General features: G+C 36.8%; 2 protein-coding genes across 2 annotated transcripts; both read left to right on the forward strand.

The window, feature by feature from the left end:
• Positions 3,155–4,820, forward strand: LOC109224700 (transcription factor MYB24-like). Its single transcript, XM_019389227.1, has 3 exons — positions 3,155–3,364; positions 3,975–4,104; positions 4,214–4,820. The coding sequence occupies exons 1-3, from the start codon at positions 3,223–3,225 to the stop codon at positions 4,740–4,742; spliced, it is 801 nt and encodes a 266-aa protein (XP_019244772.1). The 5' UTR covers positions 3,155–3,222; the 3' UTR covers positions 4,743–4,820.
• On the forward strand, positions 11,068–17,922 carry LOC109224005 (carboxyl-terminal-processing peptidase 2, chloroplastic-like). Its single transcript, XM_019388536.1, has 13 exons — positions 11,068–11,305; positions 12,444–12,816; positions 12,920–13,069; positions 14,770–14,852; positions 14,960–15,168; positions 15,331–15,399; positions 15,692–15,810; positions 16,314–16,389; positions 16,464–16,505; positions 16,628–16,736; positions 17,181–17,278; positions 17,355–17,448; positions 17,546–17,922. The coding sequence occupies exons 1-13, from the start codon at positions 11,207–11,209 to the stop codon at positions 17,669–17,671; spliced, it is 1,647 nt and encodes a 548-aa protein (XP_019244081.1). The 5' UTR covers positions 11,068–11,206; the 3' UTR covers positions 17,672–17,922.

Raw genomic sequence — 22,820 nt, forward strand, 5'->3', positions numbered from 1 at the left:
TAACTTGTAGTACTTTTTATGTAGTTTGCAAATATACAAATTTTATTTTAAAAAATGTAAAACATTTATACTCCTATTTACAAAGAAATTCAAGTGTATCCATTTTTCATCCGATGATCTTCCCCCTAGGACTGACTCTGTTCGACCAGCCTTGATTTCCTAACTAATGCTACCTGAGCTAAGGGATTGTTTACTAAACGTCCTTTACTTTACCTATCATTCGGTGAAATGTCCGGCTTTTACTTCTCAAATCGGCAAGTACTCCTTCCAAACGGTGACGAGGTTGTACGAGTTAAAAGTCTACTCACAAGGTTCCAAGACGGAGCTTAACCTGAGTATCGGTTAAGAACGACAATGATATACGTTTCACACGGCACACGATTCCATGGATAGTTTTATTCGAGATCGTGATGGAGGACATAACTTTGTTTGAGTTGCTCCCATGCACACAGACTGAAGATCTCATTTGTCCTGGACAAGTACGTAGAGATCTTCCTTCTTATCTTACGTGGTTGACGGTGACACCTCCTAAACTTCTTGTGCTTGGATCCACAGGTTCTCTGCCGATACCGAAGAGGGTAACTAACCTCTTGACTAAGGGCTTGTTTTGTTTACAGAGTGAAAAAGGACATCCGTGATAATTTCTTCGGATTTGCATGAACTAACGAAACCCTATAAAAGAATGGGAGCTATTGAAAGATTCCATATTACCGAGACGAAGGACAACACTTCTGCATTAGCGCTTAATCAATCTGTTGCTTGTTCCTTTCGTGAGCGGGCGACGGTAGAAGGAGGTAAGAGCCGGGTTAGGCGCTCCAGTAGCTCTAGGAGTTCCTGTTCTCGCTTTTCTTGATCTTTCAAGCTTGAAGCTCACCTGCTTTGAGAGAGGAGAGACAACCATTTGATGCATGACAATGGAGAAAAGTACTATATGCTTTCCCTGTCGACTGAAACAATGCGAAAAATCCAGACCTGTAAAAGGAGAAGGGCCAGTGGGGGGCATTTGGGAAAGGGCGACCGCAGGGTCACTAAATGAAGTCCTCCGTTTCTTTCGAAGGTGCTGACCCGCAGTGAGGCAGAGATGATTAAGTGACATCCGGAGAAAATAGAAAAAGAAAGAGATGAAAAATATTAGGAATAAAAAATCACACTCCTTTTTCTTTTTGTTGAACAATCTTTGAACCTTGTTTGAGCTCCTCTTCACTGTGATCGAATAACTCCATCCCTGGTTGCATACAGTTAACAGTTACGCTCTAACAATCAATTACTTCTATATTCCGTTCTAGGAATAAGGTCAATTTATTTTTCGGTATGTAAAGTTTTCTTTCGTTGTTACGACAGGCTGAGAGCAGTGTCCGTTCCCTTGTATTTGGGAAAGTTGGACGACCGTTCCGCTCTTCGGGAAGGTGGGAATGACATCATGTCCGCATGGCCCTTATGGGCTGGGCCACACACGTGCTACAATGGCAATTACAATGGGAAGCAAGGCTGCAAGGCGGAGCGAATCCAGAAAGATTACCTCAGTTCGGCTTTCCTTCTATTTTTCTTTCTATTTCAAAGCATGTGCTTTAGTTCAGATCACTGTTTACTTTGCAGCCCATACCATAGGGTAGCCCTACAGAGCCAAAATGAAAGGCCTTCGTGATAGGCTAGCATAGCAGACAATAACAAGAAATTCAGGAAAGGGAAGGGAAATGAATGTCAAATCTGAAACAAATTGAAAAGCTAGTTCTCGGGCTTTCAATGACAGCAAATTGACTTGGAGCAAGGTCCACGGCTTTAGCCTTAAGCTAGGTTGGGCTGTAGTTCTTGTGTTGCGCGAAACCAATCGTTAAATAGCGCAGTTTAATGGTGTGCAGGGAGTAGTCGTCTTGTTGCTGGTAAGTGCGACTATGTGAGTTGACAACAATACATCGCCGTACTGGTCACCGTCATTCTACGGGCCGCCACATAAATTGGGACAATATACCTAATTAATTAAGCATCTTCTTATATAATAACAAGAAAGAAAAAAAAAAGGAATGTAACAAAAAGTGTACAGATCAAGAATCTAACAAATGTTTTCAGATTCCCCACTGCTGACGATAAGACAAAGCATGCTTACCCTATCATTAGTTTTTAATTTAAAAAAATGTTGTTTTCAGATTGTCTTAATACCCAAAATGGCATCCAACAAATTGTTAATCATATTTAATAAACACGTGATGATTACAGTGCACCTTTAACCTTAATTAAGTAGCCAAATACAACACCCGGTTCTTTCTTATTGGACCCTAGATTAAAATTAGCCAGCCACTTAATTTATTATATTAAGATCTTAATTTCCAAAAAGAATAGTAAGAGAAGCTCTTTCTAGAGGCTTTAATTTTTTTAAAGTTGTAGTTGTCTAGATAGGTGAACCCTAGTTATATACTACGTGGCCTTTATCTATGAAATTTACTTTTCCACTTTTGGAATATAGGCTCACTTTTTTTAAAATTAAATATAGGCTCACTTGGTCATTTTAGTTCCTAAAAGTACCCTTGTGCTTGTAGAATCTTCTGGTATTGACTTTAAATTTGCCATTCTTTTGACGATATATTTTTTCTTGTATTTTTATCCTCATTTATTTTTTAATTACAGCATAACATACTTTTAATTGAAAATCGATTCTGGTATTCATCAATATTTGGTTTCAAATTATTCTTCCAATCTTCATTTCTAAATTAACTCTAAGTAATCAGCTGTCAAAATCCCTTAGACGATGATCGATATCATTTCTCTAAAGTTGAGTCTTTTCTACTTCTATTTTAATTATTTTAAGAAAAAATAAATAAGCTCGTCATTAAAAATAAGATTATGGATAATGTGGTGATCGGTCCATGTAATCGGACTTCCTATATTGTTTCTTCGAATAAATTCTTAACCCTTTATTTTGATTTTCACGAAAGTTAGTAATGGATGAAAAACATTCACACAATTATTTAATTTTAGGAAACAACGTATATAAAATACATGAGGGTCATTTCGGGTATTTCATTAGTCAATTGGTCACGTTTAAATACGTAGTAATATGAACGGACGTAAAAGTTTTGACTGATGGAATGAAGTGAGATGGGGAGGGCATGGGGTGCAAATATAAATAAGCAACAAAGACTTTTAAGATAGTGAGATTATATTATATTCTACTTAAAGCTCTTTAATTAGGTTTTAAAAACAAATTTAAGCCTTTGGTGGGGAGTGATGAGTGAAGAAATATGCAGTTGGGGAATGACAAAAGAAGGATGGAGAAAGGGACCTTGGACTGCTGAAGAAGACAGATTGCTCATTGAATATGTCAAGTTGCATGGTGAAGGCAGATGGAGTTCTGTTGCTACTGTTGCAGGTAAAACAATAAATACTACACACAATATTATGTTATTTTGCCGTCAAAGAGGAAGCTTTTCCTATTAGGATTCGAACTCGAGATCTTTGATTAAGAGCAAAGGAATCCTACGTAATATTATGTTAAAAGTATTATTTTCAACTATTTTTTCATCACTTCGATCAACAAAAACTACTACATATACTTTTCATCAAGAAGGGTCTTTTTTCAACAACAACAAAAAATCCAGTATAATTCCATAAGTGAGGTGTGGGATGCGTAGTGTGTACGCAGACCTTATCCCTACCTCGAGGGTAGAGAAGCTGTTTCTGATAGCTCCCGGCTCAAGGATAAATGAAAAGAAAGCAGTAGCAACAAACAGAAATAACTGAAAAATATTTAAAAAAAACAACTATAATGAATAACATAGAGTAATAGAGACAAGAAGGGTTTTTTTATGTTTCAAATTTTAAGTTCAAGTGTTACGCTGATAATAATATTTATTGCACCTAGACGGGTTTAAATGGAGCAGCATGTTAGTGCGAATTTGTATTGTTGATCCTAACTTACTTGGAATTGAGATATAATTATTTTAGGCTAATATTTATATTTGGGTATTTGGTACTTGCAGGGTTGAAACGAAATGCAAAAAGTTGTAGGTTGAGATGGGTGAATTACTTAAGGCCAGACCTTAAAAAGGGACAAATTACTTCTCATGAAGAAAAACTCATTCTAGAGCTCCATGCTAGATGGGGGAACAGGTGATTTTTCTTAAAGTTATTTGGATATATTCTTGAAAGTTATTTTTTATTTTTTATTATGTTTCTTAACCATAATCTTCAGTGATAACTTGATAAAAAATAAATACAGATGGGCAACTATTGCTAAAAGTTTGCCAGGAAGAACTGATAACGAGATCAAGAACTATTGGAGGACTCACTTCAAAAAAAAAACCAAAAACTCTAGGAACAGATCTGAAAAATCAAAGGCGCCTCTTCTGAAAAGACAACAATTCCAACAACAACAACAACAAAAACCGAAAACCGAAAGTGACACGAAAAGGGTAGTGTCATACAACAGCAAGAAGAAGAACTATTACGCCTCAATCTTAAACAAGTTAGGAAACAGGATCGTGTCATTACTTAATGAAAATGTGAATAAAGTAAGTACTTTGCCTCAAGGGAACCAAGAAATGGAAATTTTGTACCCAAACAGAGCTGATCAAGAGCAAGATGATGACTTCTTTTATTCCATTCTTAATGACTACACTCCTGTGCCTGTGCTAGAATCCTCATCCAATGAAGTCATCATTTGGGATGGCTTGTGGAATTTGGACAATTTTCAGTGCAATTTCAGTGCTACAAATTATGACAAAAGTTTGGCTATTCCTTTTCATTGATTTCTCAGTAAGTGTTTGTATAATATTTGGTTGAAGTTAAAAAAAGAATATCTGAAGTTGAAATTGTCCGGAGAAGAGTTTTTGGCAGTTGTGTTTGGATATGAATATAATTTTGGGTTGTTTTTGAATTTTTGTGAGTGATTTAAGTGAAAATTTTAAAAAATAACTTTTTGGAGTTTTTCAAATTTTCGAAAATTTTCAAAAATTCATCTTCAAGTGAAAATTGGAAATTTTATGGCCAAACACTGATTTCGGAGAAATATAAAATAAAAAAATCGAAAAAAATGTGAAAAGAATTCTTATGTCCAAAGGGGCTCTTAAATAACCGAAATGGGTTGTTAAATATGTATTAAAATTTCCCTCCATTTAAGCAATTCTTTACTCCATTTAAGCAATTCTTTACTGCTTTCTTGCAGTGGGAACGAAAGGTCATCAACCAAGAGAGAAATTAAATTTTGGGTTATGGAAACTTTATGATATAACACCAATGATGTTCGGTGACGGTTCCCGTGGGTACTTAATTGTGTACGCAATTATTATTGTAGTATTAATTTGAGATCGTTGAACTCATAAATTTCAAAAGTAAAATGGCCTCTGTACCACCTAAACTTTTACTTGTTTGTCAATCCGGTAACGAACTTAGAACTTTCTCATTTAAACACCTCAACTCAATAAAATAAATATGAATAAGCACATTTGACCGTTGACTATGCTTATATGGTATTGGCATTGTGATGTTTAGCTTAAAGTATATATATTTGTGTGTATATCGCCTCATATTTTACTTTTGTTTCGTGAATTTAGGATGTGAAATGTGTTGATTTATATTAATTTAAAATATTTTTATGTGTAGGAATGATCCGGGAGCAATCGGGGGCGAAATGTGCGAAATTTGAGCCAAAACGGACAAAAACAGGAAAATTGGAATTTGCATCCAAATTGGCAGCGCCATGGAAGGCGCCTGGTGCTGAGCAGGGCGCCAGTGGCGTGAGTTTTCTCCAAATTCGCCCAGACACGGTTATTTCGGCCCTAGACCTACCCAACACGTATAAAAGCAAGACTAAACTTATTTGTGAAGAGGTGGACGCCACTTTTGAGGAAAAATACACACGAGAAACATTCAGAAGCGGAGAGATCTCGGTTTTCTTCATCTTCTAGTATTTTCAATTATTCAACACTTATGAAATTGTTTGCTATTATCATGAGTGGCTAAAAACCCATTGTTCTGGGGTTGTGATTTTAGTGGGTATATGTGGGTTTGACACTTGAGTTATCATTTTATTACTTTCACGTATACTTGCATGTGCGTTTGTAAGCAACAAGTTTTTGGCGCTGTTGCCGGGGACTTGAATATTAACTACTTTCTAGTTTTTGCTTTAATTGTTTATTTCGTCAAGTCTAACGTTACTTGATTGTTGCTCTGATATCAGGAACTTTGATTGAATGCGTAGGGTCAGAAGCCAGGACCGACTTCAAGGCTTTGACCCTGAACCTGAGAGAACATTTCACAGGAGGTTGAGGGAAGCAAGGGATACAAATAATATTCAGGCACTTGTTCAATTTCCTGTGAACATGGCAGAGGAGCAACACATGGCTGTTCAGGAGGTGGCGTTACCCAGCATTGCTAATGTCACCTCCAGCATTGTGAAGCCCAGAATCATTGGGCACTTTGAGCTGAAACAAAGCATGATCCAGCTACTTCATGCGAATGGGCAGTTTATGGGTCTTCCATATGAGGATCCACAACAGCATATCCTGAACATCCTGGAGATTACTGATACTTATATCACTAACGGGGTCACTCTAGACAACGTGAGGCTCACACTTTTCCCGTTCTCTCTGTTGGGCGAAGCAAAGCGATGGCTAAAGGCGGAACCAGCTAATTCTATTACATCATGGAATGATTTGGCAAGGAAATTTCTGGCAAGGTTCTTTCCTTCAGGCAAAACTGCAAAGATCAGAAGTGAGATAGTCGCCTTCAAACAGAAAGCAAGGGAGTCTCTATACTCGGCTTAGGAGAGGTTCAAGGGGCTAATCAGAGACTGTCCTCATCACAATCAGACAAGAGAAGTATTAGCTCACACTTTCATAGAAGGTCTACATCTTGAAACAAAGATTGTGGTAGATGATGCAGCTGGAGGTCAAGTGTTGGAGAAAAACTTTGACGAGATATATGCATTATTGAACAAATTCTCCAAAAGCAATCCGGATTGGCAGGGAGAAATGGGCAGACACACAATTGAAATATCTGCAGGGGTTCTCGAGTTAGATGTCGTCTCGGCATTATCAGCACAGATTTCTACACTGACCAACCAAGTCAATAAGATGACCATGGTTATTAACAAGCAACAAGTCTAGCCAGTGCAACAGGTTCAAATATTTTGTGAAGTCTGTTGAGAAGGTCACATGAGCAATCTATGCCCAGCAAATCCAGAGTCCGTATATTTTGTAGGTAATGCAAATCGAGGCCAGGCAAATCAGTATGGGGACACTTACAATCCCAACTGGAGGAACCACCCAAACTTCTCTTGGGGTGGAAACCAAGGTACTCAGAATCAATACCGGCCTCAAGCACCTCAAAAACAATATAGACCACCTCAGGCTGAACAACAAGCGAGTTCAACAAGTCACCTTGAGGAAATGATGAAAAAATTGATGGCTGATCAGCAAGCCCAAGCCGCAACAATGAGAAATTTGGAGCGCCAAGTGGGACAACTTGCCAGTGCCCAAAATACCAGACCAGTTGGGGCTCTTCCTAGTGATACTGAGCCCAATCCTAAAGCTCAAGTCAATGCGGTTACCTTGAGAAATGGAAGAGCATTAGAAGAAGTTCCAAAGAAAAAGAAGTATACGGCTAGTCCTGAAGGAGAATTAGTTCCCAAGTCAGTTGAGGAGAATGAGAAAGAGAACAAAGGATCCGAGCCAGTAATTGTGACAAGGCCACCACCCCCGTTTCCACAAAGACAGCAAAAGCAAAAAGATGATGCTAAGTACAAGATATTCTTAGATATTTTGAGCCAAGTGCGTGTGAATTTGCCTTTGTTAATAATTTTGCAGGAAGTGCCTAAGTATGCAAGGTATCTCAGAGATATTGTGGCAAATAAACAAAGACATACAGAGTTCGAAATAGTTGCAGTTACTGAAGAGTGCAGTGCTAGAGTTTAGAGTAAACTTCCTCCTAAGTTGAAGGATCCTGAGAGTTTCACAATTCCTTTGTCTCTTGGAAAACAAGAAGTTGGGAGAGCCCTGTGTGATTTAGGGGCTAGTATAAATTTGATGCCGTCCTCTTTTTTCAAGCAACTCGAATTAGGGGTGCTTAGACCTACTACAATCACTTTACAGTTAGCAGATAGGTCGCTAGTTATGCCAGAAAGAATTATTGAGGATGTGTTAGTTCGAGTGGGAAAGTTTATTCTTCCTGTTGATTTTATTGTTCTTGATTACTAGGCACACGAGGAAGCGCCCATTATTTTGGGGCGACCATTCTTAGCTACTGGTAGAGCGATTATTAATATGAGGGCAGGGAAGTTAAATATGAGAGTCGACGATGAGGAAGTCACTTTTAATGTGTACAAGGCACTTAAGCTCCCTAAGCATTATGAGGACTTGTGCATGATTACTGTGGTCGAATTGAAGGGGATAGAGCAGAGTTCTTATGTGAATTGTAGTGATCCAGATGGGACAATTGAGTTAGAGGAGGTGGTGTTGCAAGCTGAGTGTGTAAAGATGATTGAGAAAAGAGCCAGAGATGAAAGAGGAGACCTTCCGAGAGTGTGCAAAAAGGCTAGACTTCATGGGAGAAAGAAGAAGAAGAGAAAGCGCCCAGCCTGAGCAGAGTAGCAGAGTCGTGCCACGATTATAAATAAGGCGCTTGTTGGGAGGCACCAGCTTGTATATCTTTTTTTTTTGTAGTGTCGAGTTTTGTGTTATTTTTATTTTGCAGAGTAGGGGAAGTACCCAAAGTTGAAGCTGAGGAGCATGTTTGAGCTTAAGTGTGGGGTCGTCCCGACTCTAAAGATTGAGGATTATGTCCGAGCTAGGCCCGAGAGGGTCTCAGGGAGTATTTCTCACCCTTGTTTAATATTTTTCTCTGTGATCATGCATCGAGGACTATGCATAATATAAGTATGGGTGGGGAAACTACTTTCCGAAGTGTAATTGTATAAACTTGTTCTTTTTTTTTGTACTATTAAGTTTTTCTTTTAGAACTCGTAGTAGACATAGTCTAGGTTAAAAAAAACTGAAAAAAAAATTAGAAAAAACTCGGACTTTTCCCGACGATGGATCTTTTGGACAATTTTCTTGAGGGATAAAGTCCGATTAAAAACACCAAAAAGATTATTTTTTTTTAGAATAGTTAGGTAGTATTCCTTGGTTTTTCTTTGGGCGCTGGTTCTTTTCCAAGGATGTAGCTCGAACCGGGTACTTTATTTTTTTTAGGAGTAGTTTAGGAAGAAACTGAGTTGCTCCGAGATACTCATTGACATGGTTGATGCTGGCACATTAGGCTATGACATACATTCTATCTTTCCGTGTATTTGGTTTGAGTTGTGACATCTAAGTGAAGTAAATAGCCTATTTTGTGATGCTTTTTCTCAATTGTTTGACTTGTATGCCGCATAGTGCAATATTGCTTAATTTTTCTCAATTATGTGTGCTTGCTTGACTTGAGAGTTGAACAAAATCATTGTGAGTGAGTCAAGTGCAATGTGTGTGAGAGGATTTGTGATCTTCTGTGCTATCCTGTGTAGTTTAAAACTTGCCCCGTGTGTTAATCGAAGCGAAATTGTAAGTTATGCCAGTATTGATCATAGTCAAGGGTAGAGTGTATGGTTAAAAGTTGAATTGCTCCTCTATAGTTGAGACTTGTACGTAGTTGGGGTTTATTTGATAGTCCCATTGCTTGAGGACGAGCAAGTGTGGGGTGTTGATGTTTAGCTTAAAGTATATATATTTGTGTGTATATCGCCTTATATTTTACTTTTGTTTCATGGATTTAGGGATGTGAAATGTGTTGATTTATACTAATTTAAAATGTTTTTATGTGTAGGAATGATCCGGGAGCAATCGGGGGCAAAATGTGCGAAATTTGAGCCAAAACGGACAAAAACAGGAAAATTGGAATTTGCAGCGCCACAGGCAGCGCCTAGCCCTACCTGTGGCGCCAGAAACAGAAACTCCAAATTGGCAGCGCCAGTGGCGTGAGTTTTCTCCAAATTCGCCCGGGACACGGTTATTTCGGTCCTAGACCTACCCAATACGTATAAAAGCAAGATTAGACTTATTTATGAAGAGGGGGACGCCACTTTTGAGGAAAAATACACACGAGAAACATCGGAAGCGGAGAGATCTCAGTTTCTTCATCTTTTTCTAGTATTTTCAATTATTCAACACTTATGAAATTGTTTGCTATTATCATGAGTGGCTAAAAACCCATTGTTCTGGGGTTGTGATTTAGCCATGGATATTGTTGTTTAACATTTACTTAACCTTGATTATAATTCACTACTATATGGTTGTTTCTTCAATTCTGTGATTAATTGCTTAGTTGTCTGGCCAGCAGTTAGGTTCTATTTACTATTTATGCTATGCTTGGGAAAGCCGTGTTTAGATTAGAGAAGAATTAAAGAGAGCACGATCTTAACTCGTTGGGGGGGGGGGGGGGTCGGGGGGGGGGGGTCGGATTTGTGGTTAGGATAGGAATATACCTAGTCACCGTGCTTAATTAAATATCATAATCTTAATGCGTTCTTAATAGACCGATTTCATAGGAATATAGGCGTTAATCTATTTTGAATAGGCGCGTAGTACTTCGGGAGAAGGCTACGAGAGCAATTATCGATTAATTAGCAACCATGAGTGAATTGTATGAGAGGAAGAGTTAACTAGAACACAATATGATTGGTGAATCGATCACAACCCTGGAATATTTGTCTCTATTGAATACATAACAATCATTTTACTGCTCGATAAATTAGTTATTACTTAGAATTATAATTTAGTATAATCACATTTTTGAACTTGATTTTAGCTTGACTAAATAACAATCTTGGTGATTTTAGTGGGTAGTTGATACAAGTCTCTCTGGGTTCGACACACAAATTTTGGTTCAACACGGAATGAAACGAAATCTTGTAGGATTTATAGGATTTAATATCAGACTAAACTAAATCAAAAATATATATATTTATTTAGTCGATCTAATCCGATTTTTCATTTTGTTTGAACATCCTCTAATTGAGCTTAATAATTAAATTAGAAAAATTTAACAGAAAAAGAAGATAAAGAGACTAGTGAAAAACTTATACCCCAAAGATTAGCGGGTAGCGGACCTCAAACAAAAGAAAAAGAAATTGAGCCACTAGAAAAAGGGGATAAAGAGAAGGAAAAAAAAAAAGAAGCAAAACGATAATAAACAGAATTGAAAACGAAACAGAGGTATGTTTTGTGGCTGAAATTGAGCAATGGAAGCTCTTCTGGGAAGCTCTCATTCTTCAGCCTCTGTATCTCCGTCATTTATCATCACTAGCAGCTACAGAAGAAACCCCACCTTTGCTTTTAAGGTATATATGCATCATTTTTTGGTCTTAGTGGCCAAATTTTCACTAGTTGGTGTTCTAGATTTCATTAATTTCCCTGTCAGTTTCAATTTATATGAAATCAGAGGCGGATTCAATATTTGAACCTTATGGGTTTGGGATACCACTAAACCACTGATCATTTGAGTTACTGGTTCGAAATTTTGATATTGTACATTTTTAATAGATTTTTTAACACTATACAGGTTTGAGTAAAGATACTGAGTTTGGATAAACCCATAGATTATACTATACATCCGTCCCTGTATATGATAGCGTTTGACTTGATAGAGTTTAAGATATAATTCGACTTTGTGTATTATAGTAATGGTAGTGAAGAAAGATATTAAAGTAACGCTCGATAATTTTAGTTTGATAAAAAGAAAGTTTTGAAATGTAAAAATGAATTTGGCAGAGGCAAAAAGCTAGTGATTACACAATCAATGAAATGGTGTAAAATGTTTTGAGCATCTCGAAATGGGAAGAGTGTAATATAGATTAGAACAGAGAGAGTTCGTTATTTAAGCAATTTCTAATGAATTGGGAACATTGAAGTAACATGGAAATCCTTGTTTCATTTTGATTAGTAAACCTGTATACTTAAGTATCTTAAAGGTTTTTGGACCCAATAATTCGAATAAAGGTTGAAACTTTATAGTGTTTGTCATTTTATGATAATCTCAAGATATTTTGTATCAAATGAAAATATAGAAATTGCAAGGCTCTTGTGATTTGGAATCAAATGGGAAAACATTACTCAAGAGGTTTGAACCAGAGAAGTCAAATTGATTGCCTCGTTCATTCATCAATATCAATCAACTACACCTCAGCTGCAAACTAATTGGGGCATGCCATATGAGTCCTATATCCATTCCACTTGTCTTTCTCGTTTGTCTAAAAGCTACTTGTCTTTCTCTTTTGTGTTTTTGGTGCAAAAATTCAAACAATGTACATGACATAGATAGTCCAATGGACTTCTTCAGTAACCTCGCAGATTTGCATAGAAACTAACTGAGATTTGTAATGGTTCTTGTGAATCCTTATAGAACAAGCTTAATGCTACGTCTAATCAATAAAACCTTTTGCTTAATTTCTCAAAGATCATATTTTAAACATCTTGCAGGTGCTTTCGTGGAATTCTTTGTACAGTGGAAGTAATAACTCTCAACTATATCCTCCAATATTGTGTCTTAAAAAGAGTGGCAATGACAACTCTGGAAGTTGCTCTCCTTTATGCTACATTGAGCAAATGTGCAGAAACAGAATGTTTTCTCAGCCAAACTGGAGGCATAGCAAAATATTCATTGATAAGCAACCTTTGCTGGTTATACAAAATGGCTTAGCTTTTCTACCAAGAAAATTGAAAACCAGTTTCCGCAAAACAGTAAAGCATTCAGAAATATTTAGGAATATAGTACCTGATATATTTGTTCGGTCCTGCATTGGACTAATGCTGGTTATGGCAGTTAATGCTGCTGTTGTGAAAGCTCCTTCTTGTAAGTCTGTCAGTTTGATGGATTATATCAAGCTTTTCTATTTTGTGAGACTCAATTATTGGAATATAAGTGATGGATCTCCTATTTCCTTCCCATTTTACAGTTGCTCTCACCGAAGAAAATCTGCTTTTTTTGGAGGCATGGAGAACAATTGATCGTGCATATATTGACAAGACCTTCAATGGTCAAAGTTGGTTTAGGTACAGAGAAGATGCACTACGGAATGAACCAATGAACACTAGACAGGAAACATGTAAGTTTTGCCCTTTTTGTGGTAATCTTTCGGTGATTATCTGCATGAACTTTTGCAAGAATACCGGGGATCTGCTATGTATTTGCACTGAAGCTTCTAATTGAAAAGGAAGAATTCATTGTTATGAGTAGCATTGTAGAGGACTAGAGTGTGCAATCTTTATAGAAGGGGACGGGTATTAGTTAATCATACAAACATGTATAAGAAGATGTCGCTTAGCAAGATAAAACCAGGCACATGTTTGTATTTCTTTTTTGCGGACAAGATGCTATATTTTGCCCATTGGTCAAGGTCACCTGCATGCTGGACTAGTGTTTTTGTATCTTGAGTTCTGAATCGGAAAAGGGTCTGATATATCCTTGTACTATGGTAAATTGTTTAAAATTGTCCCCCGTTATACTATTGGGCTATAAAAGTCCCTACCGTCCAACTATCCTAACAAATCTGCCCTTACTTTGACAGAAGTGCCACGTGGCATCCATCCTTGCCTCTTTTTAAATCTGGGCACATAAGAGACGACCCGCTCCAACTATACCAACCAACCAATAACCCATTTATAAACCAAATAATACCCTAAAGACATTGACCAACGATTTATAACCCAAATTAAACCCCAACCTTAATTTATAATCCTATTGCCATCTCCATCAAACCCTCTATTCTCCATCAAACAATTTGTAACTTTTCATAAATGACCAGATTGTTGCAAACATGAGTACGAATAAATAGTTTAGATCTAATATTGCCAAAGGAAAAAAGAGGGAAGAGAAAAAGATTAAAGAAAATGAAGTAGGAAGGTTCCATTTATTTCAATAGGGTCAACATTTTGCACTGACCTCTGTGTTTCCAATTGTTCCAGAATTGCAGGCATATTTGAATAAGAATAGTACTTCATCATGTTGCAATTAAATATTTCGTGCAGGAAAAGGCATTTGTCTGTGTCTGCGATTATCATAATTATGAGAGTCAGATTGTGCTTTTCACTATCAAAATCATGTCATTGGCTTTGGTCCCTATAGTACGCCTGGTTGATACATGTGTTTAATACTCCACACTTCTGTGTTGCTTCCTACTCATAAAATGACCCTTTGACTGTGCATAGTTTCTTCTTGAGTCAGACACAGACCCTTTGACTGTGCATAGCATAGAGGGTTTGATGGAGATGGCAGTAGGATTATAAGTTAGGGTTGGGGTTTAATTTGGGTTATAAATCGTTGGTCAGTGGCTTTGGGGTATTATTTGGTTTATAAATGGGTTATGGGTTGGTGGGTATAGTTGGAGCGGGTCGTCTCTTATGTGCCCAGATTTAAAAAGAGGCAAGGATGGATGCCACGTGGCACTTCCGTCAAAGTAAGGGCAGATTTGTTAGGATAGTTGGACGGTAGGGACTTTTATAGCCCAATAGTATAACGGGGGACAATTTTAAACAATTTACCATAGTACAAGGATATATCGACCCTTTTCCGGTTCTGAATTGTTGTCTGATGCGGCTGAAATAATTTAAATAACCTCATCTTTCTGGAACCATGCCATTTGTGGCATGAAACTCTGTTTGTCAATATAGTAACAGATATGTGCAGACACCACAACCTTGAAGCTTTAAACTTGTCTGAAGGGTGAATTGACTTTTCTCAACTACAGGTGTAATTTTCTTTCCCTTAAATGTACATGTTAAATCTTTTGCACTACACTGTGTCCAGATGCAGCAATAAAAAAGATGATTGCCACTCTGGATGACCCTTTTACCCGTTTTCTGGAGCCTGAAAAGTTTAAAAGTTTGCGGGTATGGTTCTTGTTTTCTCTCGTCTTGTTAGCTACTGAATGACCTCAACCTGATTGGTTGAAAATGTGCTGCCTAAAGAGATCTGTTCATATGTTCTATGAAGGCAGTCAGGAACTCAAAATGCACTTACTGGAGTAGGGTTGTCCATTGGCTATCCAACAGGAAAAACTGAATCAGCTCCTGGACTGGTCGTCGTTTCAGCTTCTCCAGGAGGTCCTGCAAATAGGGCTGGCATCTCATCCGGTGATATTATCCTAGAAATTGACAATACCAGCACAGAAAACATGGGTATATATGATGCAGCAGAACGGTTACAGTAAGTTTTCTTCTGGCCCTGAAGTGCAGTGTCATTTTGTACTTCATTGTTCATGATTGTTGATGAGTTAAGTGTTATTCTGGGTTCACTAGACGGCAGTTTCTGCTTGTAGCATACGTTTTTTCCTCTTCATTTATTGTTATTGTTTTTCGTGGTATACAGAGGACCTGAAGGAAGTGTTGTGGAACTAACTGTACATCGTGGATCTGAGACAAGGAACCTGCAATTGATGTGCGTTCATCTTGTTGAACTCTTCTAAAGTTCTCTACGTTCTTCACACTTTTGTTAGTTTTAAACATGACTTGTTATATGTATAAATGAAAAAACTATTTATGCATCTATTGTTTAAGCACTCTACTTTGCAGTGTTGTGAATAAGTTTCAGAGCATGCCTTCTTCCTTAACTTTTCTTCAAGTAAAGATGTGTATATGTGTGCAAATAATTTTTGTATGATTATGTACTTCTGTCTTTTTAGCTAGAGATTCATAGTCTTAGCAGATACTAATAATCTGCTTACTTCCAGACGGGAGAAAGTTTCGCTTAATCCTGTAAAATCAAGAATCTGCAAGCTGCCCACGGGAGGAGATGATGCTCCACAGATTGGATACATCAAACTATCAACATTCAACCAAAATGCTTCTGGTAAACTATGTTATGAACCACTTCTAGTATTAAACCATTATCCTATTTACTAGACAAACAGACTACACTCAGATCTTCTGTTTCATTTGAACACCCATTTATCTGAGTTAGTGGCCTTGGCTTGTTTTTTATTTAATAAAAAAAGGAGCATTTTGACACTATGCAGATACATTGCATCGAATTAGAAAACCTTCTTTTCTACTTTCTGATTTGGTTATCAAAAATTATACACTCTTCATGGTGTAGAATTTGTCTTCATTGTTACAGGTGCGCTCACTGTTAGTATGCCATAGTTGAAAATAGCCATTCTGTATGAAATTGTTTGGAAAGTGAATCCTGCCCTTGATATTGCTGCTATTGGACTTTCTTTTCTCTGTCGTGTTAATGCATACTTCCACTAAAATTCTCTAGAATTCTGACGATTTGGCTACATGTTCAAAGAGTTAAACATCTAGGTAGTATTTCATAAATTTCGGACTAATAATTATGTGATCTCCCTGTAGGTGCTGTAAGAGAAGCGATCGAAGCCTTAAGGAAAAACAATGTTAATGCCTTTGTGTTGGACCTTCGGGATAATAGGTGACATGCTCTTAACATGTCTTCACTTTTGAAAACTCTTTAATTGTAACCTGAAAGTCTAATTCTTTGTGCAGTGGTGGTCTCTTCCCAGAAGGAGTTGAGATAGCAAAAATTTGGTAAGCTTTTTTATATGTGGATTTTCCAGCTCGAGCATTTTACCCGTTGCCCCTTTAACACTAATATTATGGCTATGCAAGAAGACTAAGATGTGTCATGCGATGAATTTGCTGCCAACCAGGTTAAACAAGGGTGTGATTGTGTACATTTGTGATAGCCGTGGTGTTCGAGATATTTATGACACGGATGGGAGCAATGTGGTAGCTGCTTCAGAACCCCTAGCAGTGCTGGTAAGTCTACTCGGTAAATTATTCATTGGTGTGTAGAGACTAATAGCCTGCTGCTGTTATCACTTTCTGCCTAATCTCAGCTAAGTAGTTTTTCTGATGAAGGTAGAAAATGGAGCTGGTTTTTGTTTTTCCTTTGTGTACTTACATAACATGGCCAATTTCTTGTCTTAGTGATGCTCATGGAGTCAGACTGTAGTTTCATTTGTCAAATATTAGCGCTCAATGATGTATAATAATCCTATGTTTCTTTACTAAAACATGAAATACATAATTTGCACCACAAACTAATGCACTTTCCAGTCAGAAGCTCACTCTCTGTCACAGACAGTATCTTAAGCTTATCTTTGGCTTCACCAAACTTGTTCTATTTTCTCTTTCCGTCTTTTCAAGTTCACACACTGATTCCGGCCATCCCCCCCTAACTTGCCAACTTATATTTGGCAGGTAAACAAAGGGACTGCAAGCGCAAGTGAGATTTTAGCAGGTGCTTTGAAAGATAATAAACGAGCCCAGCTTTTTGGTGAACCAACATATGGCAAGGGGTAACAATCACATGCAAATATGCTATAGCTGGCAAAAGAAGAGTACTATTCTTACTTGTTTCTTCTTCTGATACAGTAAAATCCAGTCAGTATTCCAGCTATCAGATGGCTCTGGCTTGGCGGTTACAGTTGCTCGGTATGAAACTCCTGCTCACAACGATATAGACAAGGTCCAGTCTCTCTCTTATCTCTCACTCTATATAATTTCCACGAGCAAATAAGGTTATCGAATGACATGTTTTCTCTGTATATATCTGTCTTTTCTAGGTAGGTGTAATTCCGGACCATCCTTTGCCAGCTTCATTTCCAAAAGACGACGAGAGCTTCTGTAACTGCCTTCAAAATCCTGCCTTTGCTTGCCACATAAACAGAGTCGAGCTATTCTCGAAATAACTACATCCTTACAGTATGAAGAAAAGATCTTTTTTTTTTTCCAACTTTTGTTTGTAGACTCCATAATTTCCATTGATTCTTTTAGCAGATGCAAGTTGGTGAGTTTGCTTGCATGCATCTGATGTCTGTACATACCAAGAACAAAGGACAACTTCTATTTCTATTGTTAAACTCTTGCTGTAAAAGAATCAATTACAGTTGTTTAACAATCATCTTTTGGACTCTAAAGCAACAAAATTTCAACTTTTAGATGATAAACATGTAAAAAAACTATGGACAACAAGCCACAATTTGTAAAGAAAAGATGCAAAGTACATGGCATTGATATCAGTATTTTAGCAAGTTAAGTCTCAAGTAATCCCAATCTTCCTATCTTTTTGGTGAATTGCTCATTGCTGCCTAAATCTTCCGATTACACATACTTTTTCCTTTGTGGTTTCAAATATTACATTAACATTTTTTTTCTTTCATATTTTGTAAACAAAGCTGCACATTAATTTACAGATTAACAAGTTTTTCTCTTATGCGTTATGCATGAATTTGATCTTTTCAACCTCTTTAACTTATAATCCTATTAAAACAATTCTGAAGATAATATCAAACGGCTGAACATTTCTTCAGAATTATTTTAAAAAATGGCATCACTCTTTGTTTATTCCATAAATAGTAATTTTTTTTACATATTAGGTACAAAAGTAAACATAATGCACAAATCATGGGATTGGTTCTTATCCTTATTTGTTTTTTCACACTCTTTCTCCTCTTATCCAAATTTCATTTAGCGTTCAAATCTCTCACTCCTCTTATTATAGGTGAAAGTGGACGAATCCTAGTGGTCTTTTGATAGTTTATTACCACCATGCATACAACATATACAATGTATATAATGGTATTAATTTATAAGAAGTGCATATACAATATACATGAGATTTATATTTTGCAAATATAACGTGTATATATGTAATAACATATATATATATATATATATAAATATGTACAAAAAATATTAAAAATACATATATAATATTTTTTTACATATATAAATATACTATTATATACATATATACCAAATACTATTACTCCTCCGTTCTAATTAGTATGTAGGTAGTTAGTACGTCGGCACTATAACTTAAACCTAAAAAAAACGTAACTTTAAAACTTAGTCGGTACTTAAAANAAGGGCTAAAAGCTTTGTAGGGCCATGACATTTGTGTGGTTATAAAAGCTTCTCATTAATGTTAAAATGGATAAAATGAAAAGTTTAAAGTTGAATTATTTTCAAATTTAGAAATGTGTCATTTATTTTGGAACAGACTAAAAAGAAAGTACCTCGTCTAATTTGAAACGGATGGAGTACTAGTTTACAATTTTTTTTGACAAACCCAAAAATAAAAGAATTTTCAACTCGTAGTACAAATTTATTGTTTTTCAACAAAAATCAGTTCTACTCTAAATAATTATAAAAGAAAAAAAGGGAGTATGATGGAACAAAACATAAGAAGCAACACTTGAAACATGAGCAGAAAGGATCGCACGTATAATAGCATATATTAATTACGACCACCATAATTGGAATAGAGAGAAATATTAAAACCATCCTTACCATTTATCAATAAAATAAAAGACAAATACTCCTAAAAGATAAAACTCTATCTAGCGTGAAATTAGCTAAAGGCTGTTGGAATTTAATGAAACATGATTTTTACTGGGATTGGGGTTGATGGGATGCCGATTGATTGATAGAGTCCAGCTGAATTGTGAATGAAATGCAAATGAGTGGTTTTATTTTGTGTCTCACACAACTTACATTAGTTGTGTGAGGCCTCTTTTTATCTCATATATTTGTGGACCCATATCTTACACATCTGGGTCCACAAAAATTCTGGGACCACATAGTAGTGAGACAAAAAAGAGGCTTCACACAACTAGTGTCAGTTGTGTGAGACACAAAATAAAATTTTTCAATGCAAATACATGGCTATCAAAATTGTAAATTAAGAAAATATGTTAAGACCATGTAAAAAAATTAAATTATCATGTCAATTAATAAATTAAAATATTTTTTTTACACAAAACACGAAAGACGAGAAGTTTATAATAATTTTTTTTGTTACACGTCAAAATCATAATAGCATAATGTGTGATGTGTGAATTTGACACATATCATGAGATCGAAGCATGCCAAGCGCTACAGGGGTGAGTCTGTTATCCACCTAATTTTGAACTGCCTTTGTTCTTTCTTGGTTATTAAAATAAAAGGCGGAATATATGAACGACCCTTTAAGTTATTCTTAACAATCAGACAAATATTTCAACTAACCTTTTTACCATTTTAACTCTTCAAGTAGCTATCAAATGTATCAGGTAAATACCCGGCGTAGTCATCCCATCTCGCGTGTGACACACAGTCTGAAACACACGTTGCCTACCAAGTAATTTTTTTTTTGTTTTTAGAATTAATTTGAAGTGGGCCCCAAAATTCCAACATCTTCTTCCAACCATTACAGAACTAGTTGGCCGTTATCGCCACCTTCGCCTCCATCGTTGTTGTCAAACCCACATTAACAAAACAAAATTTTCCATTAGAATAAAGCCAATCATTAACCAAAAAATTATTAAACTCATAACTCATGAAATCTCAGCAGAATTACTTCATCCATCCATTTTAGAAACAATAGAAACCCGGTTGCTTGAGTCAAGTAATCAATTGGACACCAATTCAAGAAAAGTTTACCCAAAAATTTAGAATACTCCAAAAAGAATAATAATTGAAAACCCAATTTCTGAACCAATGAAATAAGAGAGAGAAGACTGAAGACAAAAAGGTTGAGAGATAGAGAGATAGAGGTCACTGGAGCTGCCGAGCTTCATCAATATTGACGTGGATGAGCTCTCAAATGTAGCACAAGGAGATGAAGAGAGAGAAAGGAAGTTGCCGAAATTGACCTTTTCCAACGAGGCCCTTGTTGGATTTTAGAGTTAAATTTTGAAAAGAGATGGTTTTTGAGACGGGGGGTGAGAAGAGGTCCTGTTAGGATGAAGGTAATTGGGGTCTTTAATTGGTTAGTTGTACAAGAAAGTAAAAGTGGGATGAAAGAAAGGGGAAGTCAGAAAGGGAATGAACAAGAATATGGGAGGGGGGGGGGGTAGAAGGAAAAAGATGAATAGAGGGTGCTAAAATATGGGGGAAGCCATGAAAGGTTTGAGCTTCAGCTCTTCGAGAACCTTCTGTGTGAGAGAGAAGAGGAGTCGGAAATGAAAGCTTATTGTTTCATTAACTGATAATCCCTATGTATATATACACTTTTTAGACTCTAATTACCTCTAACTAACTCGCTAATCCACAACAAACAACTATTAACTTATGCCAACTGTCACTAGCCTGGCTACAGCTTTACACGTGCACTACTCTACCTACAACTACTATATTCAGCTTCTCATAATACTCTCCCTCAAGCTGGATGGTATCGTATGTTATGAACCCCCAGCTTGCTGAGAAGATAAGCATGTTGTGCCTGCTCCAAGCCTTTAGTCAACAAATCTTCAATTTGATCTTTAGTGTGCACATATGTAGTCTTAACTATTCCCGCCTTGATCTTGTCTCTAATGAAGTGACAATCTATTTATATGTGTTTTGTACGCTCATGGAAGATTGGATTCGCTGCAATTTGCATTGCAGCCTTATTGTCACTGATCTCGTCCAAGTCACACCTCTATTCAAGGTTATGAAACGGTCGATGCAATAGTAATACCCCAACAAGGAGTCAGGGTCGATTTTCCACAGGGAGCTATGAATGGGAATTAGGAGTATATATTATAGTGTATGAGCTTGAATTATCTCAATTTGCACTTCCACAAACTTAGAAGAGTTTCTAGGTTTAATTTAAACTAAAATTGCAAACTAAGAAATGAAACTAGGAGATTGTTTTTGTTGTTTTTCAAATGATATAAAAGGCCTAGGGCTATGACCTTCACCTAGGTATTTGCCTAATGGGGTGTAAACTTTAAAACTTGTTTTATTGGCCGGGGGTGTATTATAGCTAACAACACTCAAGTACCTACCTAATACCTCTCGGTCAGATAGTGATTTTGCCCAATTTTACTTTCTCAAGTCCAAATGGGTATCGAACAAAATGGTTGATAAAAATCTCAAGTTGAGTTTTACTATCTCTAGATTCAACCCTTTAATTGGGCTTATCAATCTCTCGATTGACTCAATTTCTTGTTCGCCAAGTTTTCCTAGACTAATTCTCTCTTTCTCAAGTAGAGACCAAGTCAAATAGGCATGAACTAATGTTTGCAACCATTAATTTTATAATTAAAAGCAAGAACAGGGCTAAATAATAAACACCCAACCATAAACAAGCAATAAATCGAACACCCATTAAGATTACACTCTAGGGTTAGGTCACAACCCTAGTGAAAATCTAGCTACTCATGTTTAAAATAGAAGAAATAGAAGAAGAAATGATAATTAAACCCATATTCATAATTAAAATGATGAAATCAATGTTCAAAAAGCTCAAAATAGCAAAACTACTAAAGAGAGTAAAGAAAATCGTCTACTGTAGCAGCTGATGTCAAAACTTAAACTAAAAAGTGAAACTATTCTATTTATACAGGGCTGGAATTTTCGGACAAAAATTTCATTTCGGAGGTTCTGCGGCCGCACAGTTCCATGTGCAGTCCGCACTTTATTTCAGTCTTGACAGGGTTTGAAATCTCCGGCCGCATAATTCTAGACTGCGGCCGCACCTTGCTCTTCTGCGGTCTGCATAACTGTGACTGCGGGCGCGTAGCTTCTCTTCTGGGACCGCACAATAATTTTGCGGTCCGCACTTTTGTTGGACTTGAGATGCAGGTTCTCTAATCTTTTGCTTTGACTCAGAATCTGCGGCCGCACATATCATGTGCATACCGCACTTTTCACATTTCTTTGATGGGAGTTTCTTCACAATCTGCGGTCCACACTTCTGAGCTTTTGTGCCTGTTTTTGTCCTTTGAGTTCAGATTACTCATTCTTGAGTTGGATTTCATCTTGGGAGCTCATCTTCTAATATTCCTGCAATTAACCACATTCTATCAGTTTACGGGAACACAATTAAGCGCTTTTGGACTAAAACGAAAGCTAAAAGGCACTAATAAGTAG

This window comes from Nicotiana attenuata, chromosome 3 (genome assembly GCF_001879085.1).
Source record: "Nicotiana attenuata strain UT chromosome 3, NIATTr2, whole genome shotgun sequence".
In the NCBI taxonomy this organism is placed as follows: Eukaryota; Viridiplantae; Streptophyta; class Magnoliopsida; order Solanales; family Solanaceae; genus Nicotiana; species Nicotiana attenuata.